Source organism: Cydia amplana, chromosome 26, assembly GCF_948474715.1.
Source record: "Cydia amplana chromosome 26, ilCydAmpl1.1, whole genome shotgun sequence".
NCBI classification, from domain to species: Eukaryota; Metazoa; Arthropoda; class Insecta; order Lepidoptera; family Tortricidae; genus Cydia; species Cydia amplana.
The window spans coordinates 1,044,471-1,058,317 of NC_086094.1; the positions used below are offsets into that span (position 1 = coordinate 1,044,471).

Here is a 13,847-nt window from a genome sequence, read left to right on the forward strand (position 1 = left end):
TATGAGTGAGCACTAGCGAATCGCCGCTGGGTGTAGTGTGTCCGCTCTTAGGCCGTTTAGTGCGGTCTCTCTTAGGCCACGGTTGCCCGTGGTGCACGGTTGACGTGCGTGCGCAACACCGCCTCACCTCCCTAGGTATGTAATGTACTACTGTTTAGTATGAGTGAGCACTAGCGAGTCGCCGCTAGGCGTGGTGTGTCCGCTCTTAGGTCGTTTAGTGCGGTCTCGCTTAGGCCACGGTTGCCCGTGGTGCACGGTTGACGTGCGTGCGCAACACCGCCTCACCTCCCTAGGTATGTAATGTACTATTGTTTATTATGAGTGAGCACTAGAGTGTCGCCGCTGGGCGTGGTGTGTCCGCTCTTAGGTCGTTTAGTGCGGTCTCGCTTAGGCCAGGGTTGCCCGTGGTGCACGGTGTTGACGTGCGTGCGCAACACCGCCTTGGTGGAGAACACGCGCCCGCAGATCGAGCACGGCACGTTGGCGCGGAGTCCTTGGTGCGCCTGTGGATAAAATAAGTTCAAAATTATTCTACCTTAAAGTTATAAAATACTAACTTTTGCCCGCGACTTCGTCTGCGTGGAGTTAGTAATTTGGGTAGCTTATTACTACCCAATCTGCTTTTTATCGATTTCCCATACAAATTTCCACCCCCCTTATGAACTATTTTTCAGCGTTTTAGGCCAGGTTTAGCCCAACCGAATATTCGGCCGTATATTTATTCGGCCTAAGGTTTCATGAGATACAGCCTGGTGACAGACGGACTGACGGACAGCGAAGTCTTAGTAATAGGGTCCCATTTTTTACCCTTTGGGTACGGAACCCTAAAAAAGTGAAAAAGCGAAGTGACAGTTTTACCAATAACATTTACATTTATGTACAATTACATTCAAAAATACGAAACGAACAAAACAAATAAAAAATTAAATTATAATTAATGAGTGACTCACAGTTTTATGGTGTCGGTTGAAGTTCCCCTTCAGGCTGAACGCGAGCGGGCACTCGGGGCACTGGTACGGTTTCTCCCCCGTGTGCGACCGGATATGCTCCTGCACACACACACAAACACACACACACACCAATTAATTATTTAATCGATTAATTAGTCATAAATTCTACAATTTACATATTCGAAAGATATTAGACTACTCGTCCTTTTCTAATTAATACAGTTTGAAAAAGACGCGATGCACTCGTGCTAAACCTACTTGTGTTTTAATGTACAGATATTTCTAGCGTCTGACCAAGATAACTCTGCAGGGATTTTTATAGCACAGACGTGCCAGTGTTATTTTAAACGTCAAACTTCAATTATTTATGACGGTTTAAAATAACACTTGCACGTCTGTGCTATGATATCAATGCAGAGTTATCTTGGTCTTACTCTATAAAAGTGAGAAACTCTACACCCCCAATATAAGTTATTTAATGTTTACCTCGGACACCGTTTTAGGGATGACAGATTTGCAGGTGTATGGGAGTAACTCTACACCTGCGATATATGTCATAACTGTGTTTAGTTTTTAAATTTATAAAATTATATGGGCCATGTTGCCTGAAATAAATTTTAAAATAAATAAATAACTTATTGCTTAATGCTTACCTCTAGCGCCCTTTTTATGGATAACAGATTTGCAGGTGTATGGGAGTAACTCTACACCTGCGATATATGTATAACTTATTGCATAATGCTTACCTCTAGCGCCGTTTTTAAGGATGACAGATATTGCACGTGTATGGGAGTAACTCTACACCTGCGATATGTCATTACTTATTATTGTTTAATTCTTGCCTCTAGCACCGTATTTTAGGGATGCCATTGACAGATTTGCAGGTGTATGGGAGTAACTCTACACCTGCGATATATGTCATAACTTAATGCTTACCTCTAGCGCCGTTTTTAAGGGGAAGCTCTTCGGGCAGATGTTGCAGGCGAACGGCTTCACCTCCTGATGGCTGCGCTGGTGGTACCGCAGCAGGGTCGCGTTCTGTTACAATGTTGTATTAGTTCAATGTCGTTTTACTGCAGTCAAAAATCATAGTTTTTTAGGGTTCTGTAATACCGTCTTACACTACAAATACAGGGAATAGTCAATAGTCGAAATATACTTTATTCATGTAGGCCTAGCAACAAGCACTTATGAATCGTAACATACTTATAAATTATCTTAAGCTAATTATCAGAGCAATTTATTGATGTTATTATTCCATAATAATATTGGATTATTATACAAATCAAATTTAACACAAATTTAAGAATTTCACAAAAGGATCGTCAAACATGAAAAAAAAATTAAAAAATCTGAGAAATAAATGTATAAAAAAAAAGTTTTGTACGGAACCCTCGGTGGGCGAGTCCCTCTCAGATACCTTACTTGGGCACAGGAAATCGTAATTAATATTAATAATTTTGGTTATTGACAAGTAAATATTTATTTACCTTCGCGACTCGCCCACACTGCTCACACACGAACACTCCTTTTGGCTGCGGCTTCTGTGCGTACCTTTAAATAAATATAATATATACCAACCCGTTGGATTGATGAATTTTTTTGTGTTTCACTCGGTGGCAAAATTTGTTTAACCAAGTGCCTTAAAAACCTAGAAACGCTAAAGATTTCACCTTTCGAACCCCTCGCTACGCTGGTGGTTAAAATTTTGAATCTTTGGGTTGGTCGGGTAGCGGTTAAACAACAACTTTGCCCCCTTGTAAAACAAATAACTATTAGTAATCAAGTTATAGCATGCTTTTAACCTTTTGGACGACAATGACGGATATATCCGCGCCGTAGGTCCAACGCCAAAGACGGATTAATCGGTCACAGACCACAGAGCAATATCGAGCTACGTGCATATACATAAAGTTCAACTTCAGTTTTGACACTTGAATGACGTGGCGTCTGAGTGATAGCTTTTGTGTTTGACACGGCGTCGAAAAGGTAAAGTTTTGTTTTTATCTGATGTATGAATAAACGAATGAGCGTTTTCCAAAAACGTGTACATGTCATTCGTCTTCAAAATATTGACTTCTTGGGCTCATTTTACTCAGAATCATTTGTACATTCACGCCTCATACATGAAAAAATGTGTCCCAAAATTTTGTATGAAAAATTTTTTTACCAGTGCGTCACGTTCATACAAAACAAAAAAAAATTCATGCAAGAATGTGACGATCAGGAAAGGAAATTTTTGGACACATTTTTTTATGTATGAGGCGTGAATGTACAAATGATTCTGAGTAAAATGAGCCCAAGAAGTCAATATTTTGAAGACATGAATGAAATGTACACTTTTTTTGGAAAACGCTCGCATGATCTATCTATTTATCTGATAAGTGTATTTACCGCTTGCGCATGGCGCGGTCGAGCTTGGTGCCGGTGTAGCGCTGGCCTAAATGCTTGCGCTTGTGGTGCAGCTCGCGCGCCGCCGACGAAGGGAACGACATGCCGCACTGAAAATAAACATATAGTCTGGGGAACAAGTTTAGTCAGTCACAGACAAGACATCCTCCAGACTGAGCATAGTAGCGCTACCCCCTCTGCCACAAATATACGGTAGTTTTACTCCATCTTCGAGTCAGTGTCTTTGTGTGACGTCCGTGTCTTTGAACGGACCAATCACGGCACGGGACTCGCTCACCTCGTCCCCCGCACCCCAGTATTTTGGCAGCATCGGTTTCATGAAATAATTGTTCTAAACTCCGTCTAGAGGATTCCTAGTCTATGGTAACAGTAGAATAAATAAAAAGTTAAAAACTATACTTATAGGCAATTAAATTACATTGACATACTTTAATTTTATTCCTAATATTTTAGATTTATTACAATTATTACTATATATGACATTGTAACCATTAAAATAAAATCAAATAATTTGTAGCTTGTTAACAAAATTTATAATGAAATAAGACTAAAAGGAACTCTAAAATATAAAGAAAATAATATTATTTTAAAGGTCTGTGCACACCGGATGCGTGAGCGTAGACATGCGCGTTGTAATATACAGATCTTTATGAGACACGCCACATCGCTTGCGTTTTTATCGCACGCGCAGCCGTTGTGCTCTGGCCTTAAACTACAAACCTCTGAACAGTTATAGGTTTCCTTCGGATGTCTCTCTGTGATATGTTCCTGTAGCTTGTGCTCGCTCGCACAGTTCTCGCCGCACTGCTCGCACGGCCGCAGCTCTCCGTGCTCGCCGGCCGTGTCTGTGTGTCTGTTCAGAGCTTCTAAACTGATAAAGTTCGCTGAACACGTCGTGCACTTAAATTGTTGCGGTTTCTAAACAAAGGAGACACGTCAAAATGTAAACGGACGGATAAATTCGGGTTTCGCATAGTCGGATTACGGGTAAGGGTTGCCATGTGAAAAAATGGTAGGTTAGGTTAGGTTTTTCTCTAACCTAACCTAACCTACCATTAGGATAACCTTATCCTGACAAAAGTCCGGACATCAGCCTGAAAATCCTTTTCCCTTTCCAGGATGATCATATCACGATTTTTAGATCTTTGCATTTTATGAAACATACTTTTTTGGCAAGAACACTTTATATAAGGTATATTTTTAAAGTTTTATAAGATATATTTTAGAGATGACAGGTAATGGAGCAACCTAGCGTGGAGGCCTCGTTCAAACAGACCAGATCACATACCTCCAACAAGATGGGAGGATGATATCAAAAAGGTTGCAGACCCTCTGGAGGAAAGAAACAGCAAATCGGACTGCTAAAAAAGCCTGGCATTCGCCAAATCGCCATGCCTCCTCAATCCTGACAAAGGACCAAAAATCCTGACATGTCAGGGGAAATCCTGATAAATGGAAACCCTTGCCTTACCTCAGCATGCGCTCTGCTCTTGTGAAGCTTGAGTCCCAGCTGTCCCACGAACGTCTCCCCGCACACGTCGCACGCGGCGTTCAGCGCCGGATGCGCCATGCGTGTGACTGAGAGAGATGTACACCCGTCCTACTCACCTCAGCGTGCGCCCTACTCTTGTAAAGCTTCAGTCCCAGTTGTCCCACGAACGTCTCCCCGCACACGTCGCACGCGGTGTTCAGCGCCGGGTGCGCCATGCGTGTGACTGCGAGAGATGTACACCCGTCCCACTCACCTCAGCATGCGCCCTGCTCTTGTGAAGCTTCAGTCCCAGTTGTCCCACGAACGTCTCCCCGCACACGTCGCACGCGGCGTTCAGCGCCGGGTGCGCCATGCGTGTGACTGAGAGAGATGTACACCCGTCCCACTCACCTCTGCATGCGCCCTGCTCTTATGAAGCTTCAGTCCCAGTTGTCCCACGAACGTCTCCCCGCACACGTCGCACGCGGCGTTCAGCGCCGGGTGCGCCATGGGTGTGACTGAGAGAGATGTACACTCGTCCCACTCACCTCAGCATGCGCCCTGCTCTTGTGAAGCTTCAGTCCCAGTTGTCCCACGAACGTCTCCCCGCACACGTCGCACGCGGCGTTCAGCGCCGGGTGCGCCATGCGTGTGACTGAGAGAGATGTACACCCGTCCCACTCACCTCAGCATGCGCCCTGCTCTTGTGAAGCTCCAGTCCCAGCTGTCCCACGAACGTCTCCCCGTACACGTCGCACGCGGCGTTCAGCGCCGGGTGCGCCATACGTGTGACTGAGAGAGATGTACACCCGTCCCACTCACCTCAGCATGCGCCCTGCTCTTGTGAAGCTTCAGTCCCAGTTGTCCCACGAACGTCTCCCCGCACACGTCGCACGCGGCGTTCAGCGCCGGGTGCGCCATACGTGTGACTGAGAGAGATGTACACCCGTCCCACTCACCTCAGCATGCGCCCTGCTCTTGTGAAGCTTCAGTCCCAGTTGTCCCACGAACGTCTCCCCGCACACGTCGCACGCGGCGTTCAGCGCCGGGTGCGCCATGCGTGTGACTGAGAGAGATGTACACCCGTCCCACTCACCTCAGCGTGCGCCCTGCTCTTGTGAAGCTTCAGTCCCAGTTGTCCCACGAACGTCTCCCCGCACACGTCGCACGCGGCGTTCAGCACCGGGTGCGCCATGCGTGTGACTGAGAGAGATGTACACCCGTCCCACTCACCTCAGCATGCGCCCTGCTCTTGTGAAGCTTCAGTCCCAGTTGTCCCACGAACGTCTCCCCGCACACGTCGCACGCGGCGTTCAGCGCCGGGTGCGCCATGCGTGTGACTGAGAGAGATGTACACCCGTCCCACTCACCTCAGCATGCGCCCTGCTCTTGTGAAGCTTCAGTCCCAGTTGTCCCACGAACGTCTCCCCGCACACGTCACACGCGGCGTTCAGCGCCGGGTGCGCCATGCGTGTGACTGAGAGAGATGTACACCCGTCCCACTCACCTCAGCATGCGCCCTGCTCTTGTGAAGCTTCAGTCCCAGTTGTCCCACGAACGTCTCCCCGCACACGTCACACGCGGCGTTCAGCGCCGGGTGCGCCATGCGTGTGACTGAGAGAGATGTACACCCGTCCCACTCACCTCAGCATGCGCCCTGCTCTTGTGAAGCTTCAGTCCCAGCTGTCCCACGAACGTCTCCCCGCAGACGTCGCACGCGGCGTTCAGCGCCGGGTGCGCCATGCGCACGTGCGACAGATACGTAGAACTCTTACTGAGAAGGAAGAATTTGTAGTTAAGAATCGCTATAAACACTGAACGAATCAAAAGACATCAACGCGCTCGCGAAACTTCTTGCACTTCGACGTCAAAACATCTAGCGGCAAAACTGCATGCCTGCATGGGCACTTTATGAATAAACTCGATTTATAATGTGTCCATGGACTTTTCCAGCTGGGTTTAATTAGCCTGTTAGGGATCATCCATTAATTACGTCACACGAATTTATAGGTTTTTTACCCCTCCCCCCCTCCTTGTCACACTTGGTCACATTTTGCAAACCCCTCCCTCCCTGGTGTGACGTCACATTTTAGGCAATTTTGTTTTCAACGAAATCGACAATATTAACTCGGCATTATTTTTTTAATAAAAAAATATTTTTGTTATATAAATATTAGTAATTTTATAACACAACGAAATTTACATCCAAAATCTCATTATTTAACTGTACAGCGAATAAATAAATATAAATGAATTTTCGGTTACTGATGAAGTTAAAGTGACATCACAATGTTTGTGACTCCCCCCTCCCCCATGTCACAACATGTCACATTTTCTTGACCCCCTCCCTCCCCCTAAACGTGTGACGTAATTAATGGATGACCCCTTTGAGTCCCAGGGATCAAAATTTGCAAACAAAAATTACGAGTACTTCATTAGAAAATTCGTTTCAGGTTGATGGGGACTGCTAGTGTGAAGGGATTGGGGGTTTTAGTTTCTTAAGATTTGTAGTTAGTCGAATTACATAGGTCAATAGATAAGTTTTGCTATAGACAAATATGAAAAGTAAATTTAAAAATAAAGTAAATGTTTTCCGGCCAATCATTGTCTATGGAAATATCGTTTTAAAAAGTATATGTGACAGGCCACCTCTTTGTTTCATTTTTGTCTATTGCAAAACTTATCTAGTGACCTCTGTAATTCGACTAACTACAAATCTTAAGAAACTAAAACCCCCAATCCCATCACACTAGCAGCTGCGGAGAGAGGTGACCCCCCTTACAAACAAATTTCTATGCACGGGGGGTCACCTCTCTCTGCAGCTGACTTATACTATGTAATTGACTTTGTTTTATAAGTTGTAGTGATAGGGACAAAATACACAACAGAATAGGTACTTACTTGAAAACCTTCCCGCAGTGCTGGCACTCGTACGTCTTGCCAGTGTGCATGGCGTGGTGCCGCCTCGCTTGATACCTGTATCAACAAGTTATATTATATATACAAGTCATCACGAGAATTCATATAGACTCTGTGCGGAAAGAGAAGAGTCGTGGAATGTATGGAGCCCAATACATTCCACGACTCTTCTCTTTCCAAATAGACTCTACAACTACAAGTCAATTTACAGTGACATGAAAAAAACATGGCATCAATTATAAATACATCAGCATTACATGTATGACAGACTAACCTGTCTCTAGAGACGTAGCTGCACTCGTTACATATAAACTTGAGCCGATGCACGTCCTGGTGGCGTTGGCACATGCATTTTAGCTTGAAACGCATGCCGCAGATCTCACACGGATATTGGCCCTCGCTCTAAAATAAAAATATGGACACAACATTTTTACGCGCACACGCATACACTGTTTGTTTATCCTATAGTTCGTTTTTTTACCATTAGAAAAAGACTACGCGATCTTGAAGTCTTTTAATTGAAAAACGCTTTTTAAAAATCAGTAACTATTAACTATTACGTATCAAAGCAAAAGAATGTAAATAATCGTATATGATTCATAATTGTTACATATTTGCCGTGACTTATTTTTTAAAAGCGTTTTTCAATAAAAAGGCACGTCAAGATTGTTTACCTTTTTCTAATGCTAAAAAACGAACTATAAAACACAGGGTAACATACAAACTGAAATAAATGTTATACAGTGTGGAAAGATAAGTCGGGCCCTGGAGGGAAACTACCTTAAATCCTTAAGCTGGCTCATTTTACTTAATGGAGACATTCCTTTATTTTATAAAGAAACAAAACTGCATTCAAAGTTTTTTCTTTTTTTCTTCAATTTGGCTTGTCTAAAAAAATCTTGAGTGCTAAATATTACATTTTATGGATATTTTGTACGACAGACGAGTTTAAGACCTAATGTTTCTTGGAGAAATGTCATCATTAACATTAACTGTATCGACTAGTAGAATAAAATTGCGAGTTTTTATTTTTTGGAATTGTTAGTCGGTTCGAGTCCCGGGCGAGGCAAGCGAGTTTTAGAAAATCTTTGAATGCAGTTTTGTTTCTTTTTAAAAATAAAGGAATGTCTCCTTTAAGTAAAATGAGCCAGCTTAAGGATTTAAGGTAGTTTCCCTCCAGGGCCCGACTTATCTTTCCACAATGTATACTAAGAAAAAAATGACCAAGGTCGCCTTGGCCTGTGGATAGGTTAACCTACTTAGGGCGTATTCGCGTATACTTGTCACTCGACTATATTACTAACGTAGTCCGAACTAGGCTTAAACGCGATTAGGAAGAAGAGTGGGGCACGCCTTCGTGGATGGCACCAATACCGTCATTACCATAAGGGCACACGGGGCCCGTGCCCAGGGCCCCCATCCTCAGGGGGCCCCCAAGGACAGACAGTAACAGTATATTTCCTTTCCAAAAGGGCCCCAAATTCTTATGTGCCCAGGGACCCTAGCATAGTTTAAGACGGCCCTGGATGGCACAAGCTATATAATAGGGATGATGACACATGTTGAATTTTATAACAAAATCTAGTAAAATAGATAGAAAATCTAGAAAAATATATGGAGATAATACAAAAACACAGCACTTGAAAGTTTCAAAATTTAAGTTTTTTTTTTAACTTTCAAAAACGAGTTAAGTAAGGATACCATACCATTCGATTCCTCACATTTTATCCAAAAAAAGATTGTACAGCAACTACATACATAAACGCAATATTTCACCGACAAAAATTCAATTTTCTTGTTTTGTTCATACTTCAAGATGCGATCTCAGTGACCTTGACGTCACGTTCATATAGCGATTTGTTAGGAGCGTTTCGCGAGTGAAGTACGACTGTCGGACTTTGGCTATCATTTCTGTCTTTTGTATTGCTTTAATGCAATGGACCCCATATAGACATTTGATCCTAAAAACAAACCTGATTGATTAACACCATAAATGAAAATTTGTCATCTAGCCTATTATCGAAATAAAACAAACTTACAGGACTGTGCCGCAGCAGATGGTTGTTGTATGCCGCGTCTGCGTCAAACCCTCTCCCGCAGTCGTCACACCGAAAATTAGACTCCAAATAATTCCTCGTGTTCTTCCGCAGGTTTATCTCTTCCATTTGTTCCTCCTACACATAAAAACTCCCCATAAAATACTTACTAAGAGAAGTTTTTTTGTATAACATTTTTGATACAAGCTTTTAAAGCTGACTGTACTTTTCTGACTACAGGCAACAGGAAACACAATTAGGTTGCGTTGTTTTATCACAGAGTTCCTATGGCCACCTCCTGTCTCCATCATCAGATCAGCTCGATGGTACCATAATACTGACTGCATTCGTCGGAAACCGGGATGTAGGTCAAAACTTGCAAAATTTGACCCGTTCAGTCGTCATCAGATATATCGGAACAGACGGGGTCTTCAAAAATATCTGAACACGTAATCAGACGCCTTGACAATAGAGGCGTGTTCAAATATTTGTGAGCACCTTGACCGCTCCGATATATCTGATGGCGACTGTACAAACATACTTAAAGCCTGACCAGGCATATATGATGACGCGCCATGTTGCGGAATTTCACTGGAACTAATTTTTTTCATACTATACTGAACTGTCACGCTATACGTGAGAATAACAGCACCCTCTTGAGAATTATCATATCCTACTAAGGCCCAGCCATACAAACATATCCAAAATTTGCCACTGAAATTTGAACCGAAATTGTAGGAAGTAGAGTTGATTTTGCGTTGTTTGAAAATTTAACGAAACAAAACAAAAGCGACTCTGTTCCAATTGAACATGGTTTAAATTACATCGAACTGAATAGGTACTATAGGTAGGACCTTGGGCCTTAGGAGGATTACTGGTCAGGCTTTAAATTGCAAGTTAAATAAATAAATAATAAAATAAAATAAAAAGCCTTTTTATTCCAGCTCATACTTAACTAACTAAAGTTTACAAACTAAGGTTACATCTGTTTTATTATTTATACAATACAATTTATTCCTTATATTTTTATTCTATTTTATTAGCGGAACCTCCTCGTGAGTAAAGGCCTCTCCCAGTTTGCGCCAACTCTCTCTATCCAAGTTAGTTAAATAAAAGCTTATAAAATTGGTTACTCCTTGCTTCCTTACCTTGGTTAAAGTCACAATTTTAACTGCATGAGCGTTCTCAAATTTAGCAAAATCGAATATAGGCATGTTGTCATTGGCCGGATCCCTAAACCTCCTTTTACCCTCCTTTCTTTTCCTTTTCACTTCCCGGCCCGCCTTTGTACCTTTCTTGGCTTCTTTATTTAATACCACTTTCTTTTTAACTGCCGTTCTTTTCACTGGAGTTTTAGCAATGATGAAATCCTTATCGCTATCTACATCATCAACATTATCATCGGATTCTATTTCTTCTTTCTTAGTTTCAACCGCATATTCATCATAATTTATGCGTTCAATTTCTATTTCTGTCTTAATTTTAGTCTCTGAAATACTGACTTTGGGTTCATCGTTGTTTTTAATTTTAATCGCTTGGTTTTTCTTCGGTCCAATTTTTCTTTTCCTATTCCTAAGTGGTCTTTTATCGTCAGTTTTTTCAACTTCCTCTTTCAAATCAGTCTTGCCTATGATACCGTCTATGTCTACTATGTCTATATTGTCTATGTCAGGTTCATGTTTGATGTCGTCTGGTGGAGCATCTATATAGTCTGTGGTTTCAACCTTGGTAATAGTGAGATTATGTTTGGACGGAGGCTTTATTCTGCTAATACTTTGTGTATCCAACTAGAATATTTTAAAATTGTTAAATTTATGAATATTTTCAAAATAAGTACTTTATAGGTTTAAACTATGTTGTTGAAAGTATTAACTTATACAAATCATAAAAAAATAAATTTAAATAATAATTAATATTAGAGTAAATAATAATTCTGTTTTTTTTTGTGTTTCTCTATTACTAGAATCAATTACGGAGTTGGCTTTGCCAATTCTTTTTGAGCATTACTAGCTATTAGGGCCACTTTCACCATTCACTAACCTAGAGTTAACCGGTTAAACCCGGAGTTTGACACTGGGTTAACGTTTTAACTGGTTAACCCCAGGTTAGTAGGATGGTGCAGTAATTAATAACTTAATTTCCGTACAGAAGAGCTTACCTTTTCCTTGAGCAAGGCCAGTCTGAGTGATTGCTGTGCTTCCAGACACATGTCTCTGAAAGACGCGCATTTGAGCAGCCGCGCGCCGCAGTACGCGCACAGGTGCTGTGGCTGCCTGTCCCTGACAACCTATAATAAAACATATTTTTATAATGATGAAATTGTGATTAGATGTATTAAATAAAATAATCAACATTAATTATTATTATTATTTGTATGTCTCTTCCATGGGGTCCCGGACCTTTGGGAGGCGTACGTGAGGCCGACGCCAACAGCACAGAGGCCCTTTAAGACACTTTAACCTGTCGAATCCCACGATATGACGTCACCATAAGCGTTCTGGCTCATATATGAGCCCTGGGAACTGACAGATTAATCTAAAAGCAAGGGATACATGTGGCGGATACCATCCCCCGAACGCACAATGTGATACATACGGAGATGGTCCCCGCCAGCCCTCAAAATTGTATAAGACAGGTGGTGACTCGCCTACTCATTTAGTGGGCCCTACATCGGCCGCACGCACAGTGCGACAATAGGGCAACACTTCGGAGCGGCTGTAAGGTTGTCGAGCGGTGAGTCTGCGGTAGCCAGATCCCGGTAATCCGTTCAGCAGGCCACCAGCGTTATGACATTTTACACTTCCAACCTGGAGCATAGGTCCCGCTCTTGCGACTCCACTCTGGCCAGCCAATCAAGGCAAGCACAGAGGCGAGGGCCAGATAACAGGGCCCTCTCGAATAAGGGTCCGCGGTGACGCCACTCACCATCAGCTCGCCACAAGCTGCCCCCGCGGGTTTATTATTATTATTTGTATCTCCTTTTTTGGGATCACGGGCCTATAAATCCCGGTCTTTTGATAGGCTTGCGTGGGGATATATATCCAACACGTAGAGGCCCTTTGGAGAGCTTTAATGTCATGTTATTATTATTATTATTTAGAAAGCAAGTTCCATATTGTGATTAGCAGCATGTTTAACTTAAAAACTAATCTGTGTGCAAACGCCATCTTGATGACATTTACAAGTTATTCAAGAAAGTTTCTAAGAATTTTTTTGTTTGACAATGTTTACTTTTTTTTTTAAACTATTACACATATCAATTAAACCACGAATAATAATAATAATTGCATAAATAAATTGCTCAGATAATTACACATTGAATGTGTTTGTTTCTATTTTCTATGCTCACTTGAATAAAGAATGTTTTAAGTTTTTTAGAAATAAATGCATTTGTCCCATGTATTCTCAAAATATTTTTAAATAAAATATGCTGATCACATTGTAATAAATGGTGTCATTAATCATAAATGAGAAAATGTTAATCAGCATTACGTTAACGAACTTTTAATCCATCAGAACATCCATATCTCGTGTTTTTTGATAAATTATGTTGAATTATTTAATGTTATCTAGCAGTTAATGCTTACAGGAGTCCCTGTGATGTGAGCGAACGCGTCGGCAAGCTTGTATTCATGCATGTTAAACAATCTCCCATCGGTCGACAGGCAGGCGCGGCAGCATAACATCGCGTCCCCATTCGACGACTTGTCATTTGCATTATGTGCTATATCCATGATTTCACTTTACACAAACGTTAAGTTTCAATATTGATCAGATATAATTTGTACGCACTTTGCCATTGTTTCATAGAATAAATGCAATTAACACAAATACCAAATACGAAGCGAAGAAATGATTGATTTGACAGCTCGCTTGCTATGTTGTCACTGTCAGATTTGATACGTTCGGAAACTCATCGGAAACTTTAAGCATAGACACAGTGACTCTCTCTAGCGAGAAAAAGATCTGTTTCTCGCTCTCACTTATGGGTACGACGAACCAAGGTCGCGATGCGGTGCGATAGTGTGTAAGGGGCCTTACATGACGTTGGCTACGGGC

The 13,847-nt window shown here is 42.2% G+C and overlaps 1 protein-coding gene across 1 annotated transcript; it reads right to left on the reverse strand.

The window, feature by feature from the left end:
• Window positions 1–305: 305 nt before the first annotated feature.
• Window positions 306–13,633, reverse strand: LOC134660126 (zinc finger protein 595-like). Its single transcript, XM_063515831.1, has 13 exons — window positions 13,376–13,633; window positions 11,947–12,075; window positions 10,937–11,575; window positions 9,792–9,926; window positions 8,027–8,154; window positions 7,735–7,809; window positions 6,478–6,607; window positions 4,083–4,280; window positions 3,345–3,451; window positions 2,441–2,504; window positions 1,887–1,988; window positions 951–1,049; window positions 306–503 (listed from the first exon to the last, which is right to left on the reverse strand). Exons 1-13 carry the CDS (start codon window positions 13,520–13,522, stop codon window positions 306–308), a joined length of 2,151 nt encoding a protein of 716 aa, XP_063371901.1. The 5' UTR covers window positions 13,523–13,633.
• Between the last annotated feature and the right edge of the window lie 214 nt (window positions 13,634–13,847).

Coding starts and splice junctions, on each gene's coding strand:
- LOC134660126 (XM_063515831.1), bottom strand. CDS start 13,522: ATGGATATAGCACATAATGCAAATGACAAGTCGTCGAATGGGGACGCG. Junction 9,927..10,936: donor AAATTGTGACTTTAACCAAG/GTAAGGAAGCAA, acceptor TTTTATGTGTAG/GAGGAACAAATGGAAGAGAT. Junction 1,050..1,886: donor CCTTAAAAACGGCGCTAGAG/GTAAGCATTAAG, acceptor GTGTGTGTGCAG/GAGCATATCCGGTCGCACAC.